An 11,815-nucleotide genomic window follows, 5' to 3' on the forward strand; every position below is an offset into this window, starting at 1 on the left:
AAAAAAAAAAAGAGGAGGAAGGGACCACATGGTTTCCCAGCCTGGAGAGCAGAGTCATGTATCTACTGTTGGCACAGGATCCTCAGGTCCCTGTCCAGGAAGAGGTAGGAGCAGGACATGGTGGTACATGCCTGTAAGCCAGCACCAAGGAGGCCAAAGCAGGAGGAGACTTAAGAGTTCATAGCCAGCTACTCAGTGAATGTGCTACACTGAGCTACAAAGTGAGATCAAGGCCAGCTTGGACTACACAGGGAGTCTGTCTCAAAACAAACAAGAACAGGTAGGGACAGGAGGGGACATAAAGAGGCCTTAAGGGCAACTCATCAAAAGTCACATGATTTGTGAGCAAAAGGTCATCCCCTAGTCCCCTTGACCTTTCACTGCCCACCCCTCCCTATCAACCAGGCTACCAACCAGCCGGAGTCCAAGCAATAGCTCTATGTGGGGTGACCCTGACCCCAGGGGACAATGAGCTATGCCTGGGCCCATTGGTGACTGTCCTAACAGAGATGCTCCTGGCATGGGGCAGGTGGAGCCCAGGGATGCTGTTTGGCCTCCTACAGTGCCTGGGATGCCTACCCCTGAGAACATCCTGGCCCCCAACTACACAGTGATGGGGACCCTTATTTAGAGGAATAACTGCTGTTAAAAAAATAAATAAAATTGGGTATGGCAGTCACAGTAGTACACACCTGTCATCTTAGCATTCAGGGAAGCAGAGACAGGAAGATTACAAATCTAAGGGCTGCTGGCAAGATAACTCAGTGGACTAAGCACTTTCTTAGGCAAAGGCAGGGCCCAGGGTGTGATCCCAGGTACGACCAGGTACGCATGTTGCACTGGACCCGCCCCTGGGCATGCTAGTGCATGCCTGCAGCACACGCCTGAATACCTGTAATCCCAGAGCTAGGGAGGCCAAAACAAGAGATTTACTACAAGTCTGAAATGTGTGGTGAGATGCTGTACAAGATACATAAATTAAAAAACAAAAACAAAAACAGGGCTGGGGAGATAGCTCAGTAGAATTAGCGCTTGCCTGGCAAACACAACGTCCTGAGTTCAATTCCCAGTACCACACACACACACACTCACCCCCACCCCCACCCACAAAACAAAAACCAAAACCAAATTTAAGGGCTGGAGAGATAGCTCAGTGGCATAAGCGCCTGCTGGCAAGCACAAGGCCAGGCATTGCTTTAAAAAAACAAAAAAACAAATTCAAGCACAACCCAGGCAACTTAGCAAGACCCTATCTCAAAAAAGGCTTGGGGGTATAGCTTGGGGGCATAGCTCAGTGCACAGGTCCTTTGTTCAATTCCAGTACCATAAAATCTGAATGAACAAATAAAAACTCAGCTCAAACTTGATATTATGGGGCCTGGGAGATGGCTCAGTAGAATAAGAACTTCCCTGGCAAGCACAAGGACCTGAGTTCAAACCCTGGTTACGCCAAAATGTAAACAAACTTGATATTATTTTCTTCTCACAAACTGTAAAATCTTAGCTAGGCATGGTGGTATACGCCTGTAATCCCAGCACTCAGGAAGCTGAGGCAAGAGGATTATCAAAGCCTGAGCCCATCCTGCACTGAATAGTGAGTAATTCAAAGCCACCCTGTACTACTGTATAGTAAGAATCTGTCTCAAGAAAAAAAAAAAAAAGTGGTGAAATCTTACAGACACCAGTCAGCAAGCACAGCACGCTCCCGAGCCTGAGCGGCTGACAGCTTCCAGCAGGTTTCCTGTGGTGGCACCCTGAATACCAAGACTACAGGGGAGGGCTGTTCTGGATGGATCTAAGCCCTTTGTACGAAGCCACACCACCAGTCCTTTTGAGACAAGGTCTCATTAAATCTCTAACTTGCCCAGGCTGAGCTCCTAGCTGCAACCCTCCTGCCTCAGTCTCCCAGGGCAGTACCTGAAGCAGGTGTGCACCACCAGGGCGAGCCAAAAGGATCATTCTTGAAGTCAGAGGCAGCAGAGCTACAGCACCTCCTCAGTTTCCATCTTAATCCTAGTTTCAGTCAGCTTCAAAATACCATTCTACATCCACATGGCTGACACTGACAAAGGATCTACAAACTAAGGTACAGGATCTCAGGATAAATCCTGAGGGGATTTCACTGACCTTATCAGACCCAAAAGCTACAACTCTTGTTGCATAGGTCCTGCTTTACCTTGGTCTTAACCATCCAGCAGAAAAGTATAAAAACTAAGTATAAGAAGTAAAGCCGGGGCTGGTGAGATGGCTCAGTGGTCTAAAGCACCTACTTGGAACAAGCTTAGCAAAGCACAGGGACCACGGTTCAATCCCCCAGCCCCACATGCCAGCCAGCCGCGCCCCCTGGTGGGCTGAGCTGGCCACACACACACACACACACACACAAATAAAAAAAAATAAAAACAAAGATCCCATTTAAAAAAAAAAAAAAAAAGAAGTAAAGCCATGCTGTTATGTTGAGCTGTAGGGGACTCAGGTCAACAATTTCTGACACTGCCAGTCAAGCGGAAGACCCAATACTATTATGGGCTACTGGACTCTCTTAGAATATTTTACTGAGTTAACACACCTATAATATTAAATAATGGAACTTAACAAAAAAAAGGGGGATACAGATGAATATCCATTTTGTATCTGTGTATTCAAAACTTTTTTTTTTTTTTTTTTTGCGGAACCGGGGATTGAACTCAGACCCTTGCGCTTGCCAGGGAAGTGCTTATTCTACTGAGCCATCTCCCCAGCCCCTGTATCTGTGTATTCAAAGTGGTTAGGATAGATATATAGTTATATTCTCTTAATGAATAGAGGGATTTGTTCTAATGGTGTTTGTAAATAGAATATCAAGTCTGCATCTTGTACAGCAATTAACCACTAGGAAGAATGTATGCAATGTGTTAATTATTGAAACTGTCCTACCAATTTTTTTTTTTTAAGTGTTGTACTTTCTTTTTTTAAAAATTTTAATTTTTTTTATTTATTTGAGAGAGAGAGAGTGTGGTGTGTGTGTGTGTGGCCAGCTCAGCCCACCAGGGGGCGGGGCTGGCTGGCATGTGGCGCCGGGGGATTGAACCGCAGTCCCTGATGCCCCGCCAAGCTTGTTCTAAGTAGGCGCCCTAGACCACTGAGCCATCTCTCCAGCCCCAGTCCTACCAATTTGATTTGAAACTGTCTCATTGCTGTTTCTCAATAAAATTATTAAAAAACAAAAACAAAATACCATTCTAGGCAAGCTCAGTGAACGCCCAGGGTCTGGCTCAGGAGCGAGTGCTTGCCTAGCAGGTACAAAGCCCAGGGGCCCGTCCTCAGCATGGAAAAAAAACATAGTAGGGCAAACAGAGGCCCAGCAGCACCAGGGCAACGGGCTGGAAACTCTCAAACCCAAGCAGAAATTCTTGGCTACTCAGTTAGGGCCAGAGAGCTCTGGGAGATGCGGCCTCTGTCGTGGATGCCAAAGCCTAAACATCTTGTGTGTGTGCACTCACTCACAGCCCCGTCACTCAGGCCAGCCCCCGCCGGCAAACACCCTGGGACAGGTGACATCATGCAGGCACATGGGGAGGTTTTCACCACCAATTCCTCCATATTCCCAAGCTCCAAACACACCAAGGACCCCGCTGGCCGCGTGAACACGAAGGAGAGGCAAGGAGGCCCTGGACAAAGGCCAGGTGTGCTTAGGCCAGGAGGCTGACGGAGGGTCAAAGCCAGAATGCACCATGTGGCAGGAGGGGCCTCAAGAGCCCAGGCTGAAAGGAGCAGGGGCTTGGAGGGAAGAGAACCGGGGCAGCTATGGCTGGGACACGCTGCAGAGCTCCATGCCTGATCAAATGCCACCACAGGGGCACAAAGGGGACACAGGAAGATTAGAAGCCAGGTGCCCCGGCACACACAGTCATCACAGCACTCAGGGAAGAGGAGATGGGAAGATTGCCAAGCTCCAGCCCAGCTGGACAACTTCACAACTTAGGAGACCCTGTCTCAAAAAATAGGTTGGGGGTATAGCTCAGTGTGAAGGCCAAGGGTTCCATCCCTAGTACTGCGAATGAATGAATGAATGAGACTACAGGAAAACTTCAACCTTTGGTGGCTGGCACTGCTTCTGCAGGATGCAGGTATCTGCTAGCAGCTGTGGCACTGAACACCTGGCACCTCCTGGGGCTGCATTCTGGGGCTCTGGGAGCCACCTCAGCTCCTCTCCCAGGCATAGGAGTTTCCCCTCTTTTTGCCAGGTCCTGTGCTCCACTGTCCCTCCTATGATAGACTCTGGCACAGTGTGCCCCTGAGATGGCAGCACTGGGATGCACTACACTCCTCACAGGGAGGTGACAGGCTGCCTGCACCTCTGGGGCTGAAGGCCTGGGGATGTTGCAGAGGAACGCACGGCAGCAGGGCCGGCACAGGGGGTGCAGCTCAGGTTCTTAAGCAGTGGGGGCCTTGTGGGGGCTGGCAGCATGTGACAAGAAGCAGGCTGTGTGGAAGGCCACTGGTAGGGGGCTGAGCGGGGACAAGGAGAGGCTGCAAAAGCAGGGGATAGTCCACGTGTAACGATCACCAGGAACACAGTAGCTGGCAGCACCAGATCCAGTCTTGCTGGGCTAGCCCCCTCCCAACCCGCAGCCTCGCCTTTCGGCCCCTTCTCCATCTGCTTCACCCTCTTGGCCTTTCTCTCTCCTGTGCCCACTCAGGGGGATCCTTGTGGACACTGGGCCTCAAGTGGTCCTACATGAGCACCCCAGGATCTTGTACTTGATCCCATCTGCAGAATCCTTTCAACCACATGAAGCAATAGAGCCCCAGGTGCCAGGATTGACACTTGGCGTTGCTGGGGGCCAGCACTCAGCTATGTAGGTAGGGTAGGTACCCACCTTGGAGGCACCTGAGTAACCTGGGGCCTGGAGAGCACAGCCAGGAGGTGGGGCACAGCTGGCTTGTGGGGCTGCAGTGGGAAAACCAGCAGAAAGACAGCGCAGCCGTCCTACTCTGGACTCAAGAGTGGTTGTTTTTTTGTTTTTTTTTTTTTTTTTGGCAGAACCGGGGATTGAACTCAGGCCTTGTGCTTGCCAGGCAAGTGCTTATTCTGTTGAGCTATCCCCCCAGCCCTAGGACTCAACAGTGAGCACCACCTGCCTCTGGAGAGGTGGGCAGCAGGAAGCCTACCCTCTGGAAGCACTGTCTCCGCTTCAGTGTATAAGCTGGACAAAGCTACAGATGTCATTGGAAGAGGGCTTCGTGATAACAAGCAAGCAGATAGTGGGCAGAGCAGGCGAGGGGGAGGACCAGAGTGCAGGCACTGTAGGCACAAGTCAGGGTTCCAGGTCTACCCAATGGCCATCATGGTGGGGGCAGCTGTACAGCCCCAGGTGACAGTCACTGCCAGTGCACTGGGGAGCAGGGGACCAAAGGTGTCAAGCACTCACTCACTCTGAGGCTCATAGCGGCACTGACCCCCAGGCAGGCCAAGCATGCTGGACTCTGTCGGGATGGCACAGGAGGGACTAGATGAGACCACCCCTGTGGCTGGTGCTGAGGTCAGGAAGTGCCCAGCGAGGCCAAAGTGACCCAGGACGCCTCAGTCTCTCCGTACTCAGTCACTAGCTGGGAGCAGCCGTGAGTTTAGGTTTGTGGAGAAGCTGCAGATGGGCCAGGATCAGAGCCACCACGGGGTGCAAAGAGGTCCCTGTGGGGATACCATGCCCCTTCTGTGCCACTGCTCCAGGGGACATGCAGCACTGCAGGGAGAGGGCCAGATGTGGTAGTACACACATGTGATCCCAGTACTTGGGAGGCTGAGGCAGGAGGATCGCTGCTGAGTTGAAGGCCAGCCTGGGCTACATAGTGAAAACACCCCCTTTTTTCCCCCTGTATTTTAGGGAAGGGTCTACAGGGTGTTCAGGGTCTCACTACTAGCTTGGACTTGTAGTGATTCTCCTGTTTACAGCCTCCCAAGTGCTGGGATTACAGGCGTGTGCCACCACCCCTAGGTCCCTGCACCTATTTGCAAGCACTTTAATCCACTGAGCTATTTATCTAGCCCTGACTCTTTTTAAAGAAAAGAAGGGGAGAGGGTGTGCTGGTGGGCAGCAAGGCTGCCTGAGGCCCCTGACCTCCAGGTCCACAAAATGTCCCACAGAGCAGCTGTAGCACTTCCCGCACAGCATCCATCAAAGGGACAAGGCAGGAAAAGCAAGGACTGCCACGCCTGGGAGGCTAGGAGCTGAGAGGCAGCAGGGCTTTCCACAGCTTCTCTTCTCCCTCCCCAAAAGGAGAAGGAAAACCCCACCCCACCACACAAAAAAGTTTTCTCCAAATTATGCAAAGTGTCTGGGGGGCACTCACTGAAGTCACCTGGGGCTGGGAATGTGGCTCAGTGGTGAGTGTTTGCCTAGCATGTAGGCCCTGGGATGCACCCCCAGCACTGCAAAATGAAATGAATACTTTTACTTACATATAGGGCATGGTAACGCAATCTTCTCGCAACCATCACCCTACAGCCAGGCAAGCCAAAAGAGCTTTACTGTACGCGCATAGTCACGTATGTTTTAGTATTTTCCTTTCTTTTGTGAGAAAGTGTCTCACTATGCAGTCCAGGCTGGTCTTAAACTCACTATGGAACCCAGAACAGCCTTGACCTTGTAGTAAAGCTTCCCACCTCTGCCTCCTGATACTGGGATTACAGGGATGGGCCACTACCCCAGGTCTTTTTCTTTTTTTACCCCCCTTAATGTGACCCATGAAATGAACTATCTATAGCAGGGGAGGAGTCACAGCCTGAAAGAAAATTGAAGCCTGGTGGGGTGGCACACACCCATAATCTTATTATTCAAGACAGCCTGGATTACATAGTGAGACCCTGTCTCAAAAAAACCCAAAAACCGGGGCTGGGGAGATGGCTCAGTGGAATAAGCGCTTCCCTGGCAAGCGCAAGGGCCTGAGCGCAATCCCCGGTTCCGCCAAAAAAACAAAAAAGAAAAACAAAAACAAAAAAAACAAAAAACAAATAAGCAAGCAAAATTGGGACGCACTTCTCAGGCAGAAGCCTGAAGTTGGGGCAGCCTCAAAAGCACTTAGCAAGGGGAGGGGCTTGGGACCATCACCCAGCTGTCCACATGAAGAAGCAGATCAGGGGCTGTTCCCAAGAGGCCTGGCTAAGCAGCGCCACTCACACTACCTCTCTGCAGAAGCCCCGCTGAGCGGCCTCTATGCGATGCTGCCCCAAGTTTACTTTGTGCATCTTTTTTTGGCGGAACTGGGGATTGAGCTCAGGCCCTTGCACTTGCCAGGGAAGCGCTTATTCCACTGAGCCATCTCCCCAGCCCTGCCCAAAGTTTACTACAGCCTACAATGAAAAGGATACATTTTCCAGAGAACTGCTGCTACAGGAAAACCCACTGTGGGAAGTCTTCCTTCAGGTGCAGGAGGGGACAGGCCAGAGGCTACAAGAAAGCTGCCTTTTCTTTTTTTTTTTTTTTTTTTTTTTTGGTACTAAGAATCAAACTCAAGACCTTGTACTTGCCAGGAAGGTGTTGCGTCATTTAACTATATCCCCAGCCCAGAAGCTGATTTTTAAAGAGGTGGGAAAGCACACCTGTAATCCGAGCACTCGGGAGACAGAGACAGGAGGATTGCCTTGGGTTCTGGGTCAGCCTGGACTAGAGTGAGACCTGCTCTCAAAAAAGGGGCAGGGGGCTGTGGATGTAATTCAATGCAAAGGCACTGGGTTTAACCTCCAGGGCTGCTACAGTAAGTAAATAAATAGGTGGGAGCAGAGCAGTCACTGTACAACTCAAGAGAACCACCACTGGGAGATCATTTGTTCCCTATGTCATTCGGAGGTTCCCTGTGTCAACATGGCACCTAAAACTAAAGGTGCTTCTGTGAAGTGCCATGGGTCCCAGAAGAAAAAGACTGGCAAAGTAAAAACACAGATGCAAGTGACAAACAAATCTGGTGATGAAATTCCACAATTGGTACCCACAGGCAGACTCCAGTAAAAGAAAAAGTTGAGGTGCAAAAACATGTTCCATGGAAGAAGGCTCCAAAAGAGTCCTGATCCAGCACACTGCAGGGCCAGATGAGGAAGGCCATCTCCTGAGGCCACAGGCGCAAGCCCAGAGAAGTCAAAAACAGGACAGAAGAAGAAACAAAGAAAATCCTCGTTAGCGAAGAAAGACCTGAGACAGACTCCAAAAAAGCCAGAGGCCCAGCTCTTCAGTACTGCTAACAAATCTGCAAAGAAAGCTCCTCCCCATGCCCTTAAACAATTCCTAAAGTACCCCCAGTGTCCCAGTCAACCTAAAAGCAGTGACTCAACCAGTAGGAAACAGCAGAGTTACTTGAGGGCTGCTGGACAATGCTTTGGTCCTAAGCTCAGTCCACTGCACCGTTCAAAATAAATAAGTAGGGCTAGGAAGGTAGTTCAGCAGACTAAGCGCCTGCTTAGGCAAGCACAAGGACCGGGATTCAATTCCTGGTACCGCATGCCATGCTGGCTCTGCTCTGGGCGTGCTAGGTGGCCACCAAGTCTGGGTGTAGTGGTACACGCCTATAATCCCAGCACTGAGGAGGCTGAAAACAGGAGGATCAGTACAGGTCCAAGCTGTGTAGCGAGAGACTCTGTACCAAATTTTAAAAAAACAAAAAAGAAACACCAAATAAATGCGTAAAATAAAAAATGAAAAAAACTCCAACCACAGGCAGACAGGAACCTGGAGTCAGAGGGGAAAAGCTGAAGAAAGCCTGAGACCACATAGATTATCTTCTGAGAGGACCAATGGCAAGGGTTACTAAGAAATCTAGGGCTGCGGGGGAGATAGCTCAGTGGCATAGGCACCTGCATGGTAAGTGCAAGGTCCCTAGTGTGATCCCCAGTACAAAAAAAAAGTTCAAGAAGAAATCTAGGGTTGTGAGGGCTGGCGAGATAGCTCAGCAGACTAAGCACCTGCTTAGGCAAGCGCAGGGAATGGTGTTCGAACCCCGGCACCACAGGCTGCATTGGCCCTGCTCTTGGGGCATGCTGAGATGGCCACCAAGTCTGGGTGCTGTGGCACACACCTGTAATCCCAGTGTTGGAGAAGCTGAAAACAGGAGGATCACTACAAGTCTGAGCTGCATAGTGAGACCCTGTACCAAACACATTTAAAAAAAAAGAAGAAGAAGAAGAAATAAAGAAATCTAGGGTTGTAATCCCAGCACTCAGGAGGCTGAGGCAGGAGGATCGCTGCAAATCTGAGGCCAGCCTGGGCTACACAGCGAGCTCAAGACTAGAACAGAATAGACTACACAGTAAAACCGTTTCTCTCTCTCTCTCTCTCTCTCTCTCTCTCACACACACACACACACACACACACAGTGCTGCACAACAATTTCATATGACTAGCCCAAGGGTCCTGGGCTTGGGGTGTGGCTCAGTACTAGACTGTGAGCTTCACCCTACACAAGGTCCTGACCTCCATCATCTAGAGAAGATGGACATAACACAGGCCCTCAAAACCAGGCACCCTAAGAAGAGTATGTGTGGTGGGTACCCAGGGACTCCTACTGAATGGGGTGCTGGGTGGGCAGCCAGGAATGCTATAGGGGTGGAAAAACCACCAAAGGCTGTTAACTACATTTTTTTTCTTTTTGGTGCCAGGAATTGAACTGGGTACCTTGTGCTTGCATTGAGTTATATCCCCAGCCCCCAGTAAACTACATTTCAAATTCGAAGGCCAGTCAGATACTGTTTCAATTCAAAAGGCAAAAACAGGGCTGAGGAGATAGCTCAGCAACATAAACACCTGCTTAGCAAGCACAAGGTCTCCAGTTCCATCTCTGGTACCCAAAACAAACAACAAACAAGAAAACACTAAAAGACAACAACAGGATGATATGCAAGTTTGTGACAGCTGGGGCTGTAGAGCTGAACCAGAGAATTGCAAGGACTCAGGTTCCCAGGCAGTGGACGAATTCCTGACTTCCTGCACCTCCTAGTGCCCTCACTGTGCCCTGTACCAGGTGGCCTCTGGCAGCTGCCCTCCTTCATGAAGGCTTTCTGTCCAGCAAGGTAAGGCTTCCACTGCCCTGTCTCCTGCTGAGGCACCTTCCAAAGGGGCCAGGTGCTTGGTAGCCACTAACTGTCCTCGTTCTTCATTAATCTAGGTCACAGGTTGGGGGAAGGGATGGAAAGGGAAGGGAAGGGAAGGGAAGGGAAGGGAAGGGAAGGGAAGGGAGGAAAGGGAAGGAAATGATACCCATAGTTACAATTTTACTTCTGGAAAACCGTTTCCACGCTCTGGCTTTCGGGTTCCTGCTTCAAGTACGCTTCCCCATTCCAAGACCCTTGGGCCTTCCGTTAGAGAACACAGGCTGCAAGGAGGTGGCCCCAGCTTGGGCCCTGAGTCGAGGGTCCGAGACCACACAGGTTCCAGCCAGGCCTCAGGGAGCAACATGGACACGGTTCCTCATTCTTCCCTGACAGGGAGACCCGCCTACCTCAGTATCCCCAGGAAGGTCCTGGGAGGGCTTCAGAGCATTAGGATAGGCCCCATATCCTCAGCTAGCAATCCAGAAACTTGCTCAGGTGGCGGAGCCACAGCTCTGGCACCTGCGCAGTCTCTTGGCGAGAACGCGCGCAGGGAAGGAGGCGGCAGCTGAATGTCCCTCCAAGTGGGTAAACCGAGGCTGAGGGAAGGGGGCGACCCCGGAAGCAGCAGGGCTCCGGGCGGGGCCTTTTGGACAGCGCATTCCCTGGATAGGTGGAGAACTGATGGGGTAAACTGAGGTTGGGGAAAGATGTGCAAGGAGGTAGACCCAGGCCCAGCGGAGCGGGAGCGTGGGGCAGAGCCAGGGGCGACCCCAGAGCGGGCAGGAGGCCGAGCAGGCCCGACGGAGAGGATGGACGGCCCCGGCGCGGTGAACGGGCAGGGTAGCCCCGCTCCGCGCCGCCTCACCTCGTCCTCCTTGTGATTGCGGATGCCGCGAACCAGGTCCTGCAGGTTCTTGTCGAACATGCGGTCTATACTGCCCTTGACCATCTTGAGGGCCATCGCGGCGGCCCACGGGCTCGGGTCCTCGGAGGACCGCGGCCGGGCGCCGTAAGGGGACCCTCGGGGCCGCACCTGCCGCCCTCAGAGCGCTGCGCTGCCGGCCGCCTCGGCGGGGAGTGAGTCCAGGCCAGGGCGGCGGCGAGAGCCTAGAGCGTCGGCGAAGGCGACAGCTACCCACTGGACAAGCGCCCGCGCTCCCGCGCCCCGCCGCTGGCAAATGGCGGACAAGATGGCCGCAGGTCAGCTGACGGCGGCCGCCGGGTCCCAGACAGTCAGCCCCCGGAAGCCCCGCCTCCCTGGAAACCACGCCTCTCCGCCTCCGTTTCCTTGACGACCACAAGCTACCCAATGGCGATGCGGACACCGCCCTTTTTGGCTGTTCGCTCCCGCCCCTTCCGCCTCAAGGCTCCGCGCTCTCTTTGGTCAGTAGCCTCCAAAACTCCACCCGCTTCCTCCTTCTGCGTTCTGACAACGCCCCCTCTGCCAAGTGACAGATATGGGCGTGCCCTTTGTGGGAGGGGTCCGCGGTAGGCGGGGCGCCCACGTGGAACGCTACTTGCCGGTCCGGAGGCAGAGGCCAGCTCCGCCTTTTCTCAATCTAAAAGGGAACGCTACTTGGGAACCCTGCAGTCTCGCAAAACTGTGATATGGCGGGATGAGAAACGACTTTCCCACAGAAAGTAACGGGCTGGGACTAGGGCTCCAACGCAGTCTTTCATTCATTACTGAGGGGCCGGGCGTGGTGGCGCACGCCTGTCATCTCAGCACGGGAGTTTGAGGCCAACCGGGGATAC

The 11,815-nt window shown here is 52.3% G+C and overlaps 1 protein-coding gene across 1 annotated transcript in view; it reads right to left on the reverse strand.

Moving 5' to 3' along the window:
* The window catches only part of Ap3d1 (adaptor related protein complex 3 delta 1 subunit), a 41,847-nt gene extending 30,603 nt beyond the window's left edge, over positions 1-11,244 (reverse strand). Inside the window, exon 1 of the mRNA XM_004632695.3 lies at positions 10,926-11,244. Within this exon, the coding sequence (XP_004632752.1) occupies positions 10,926-11,021 (96 nt within the window). The 5' untranslated portion in view covers positions 11,022-11,244. The remainder of the gene's footprint in view (positions 1-10,925) is intronic.
* Positions 11,245-11,815: the final 571 nt, after the last annotated feature.

The sequence above is a fragment of the Octodon degus genome, unplaced genomic scaffold (genome assembly GCF_000260255.1).
Source record: "Octodon degus isolate 3935 unplaced genomic scaffold, OctDeg1.0 scaffold00050, whole genome shotgun sequence".
NCBI lineage: Eukaryota > Metazoa > Chordata > Mammalia > Rodentia > Octodontidae > Octodon > Octodon degus.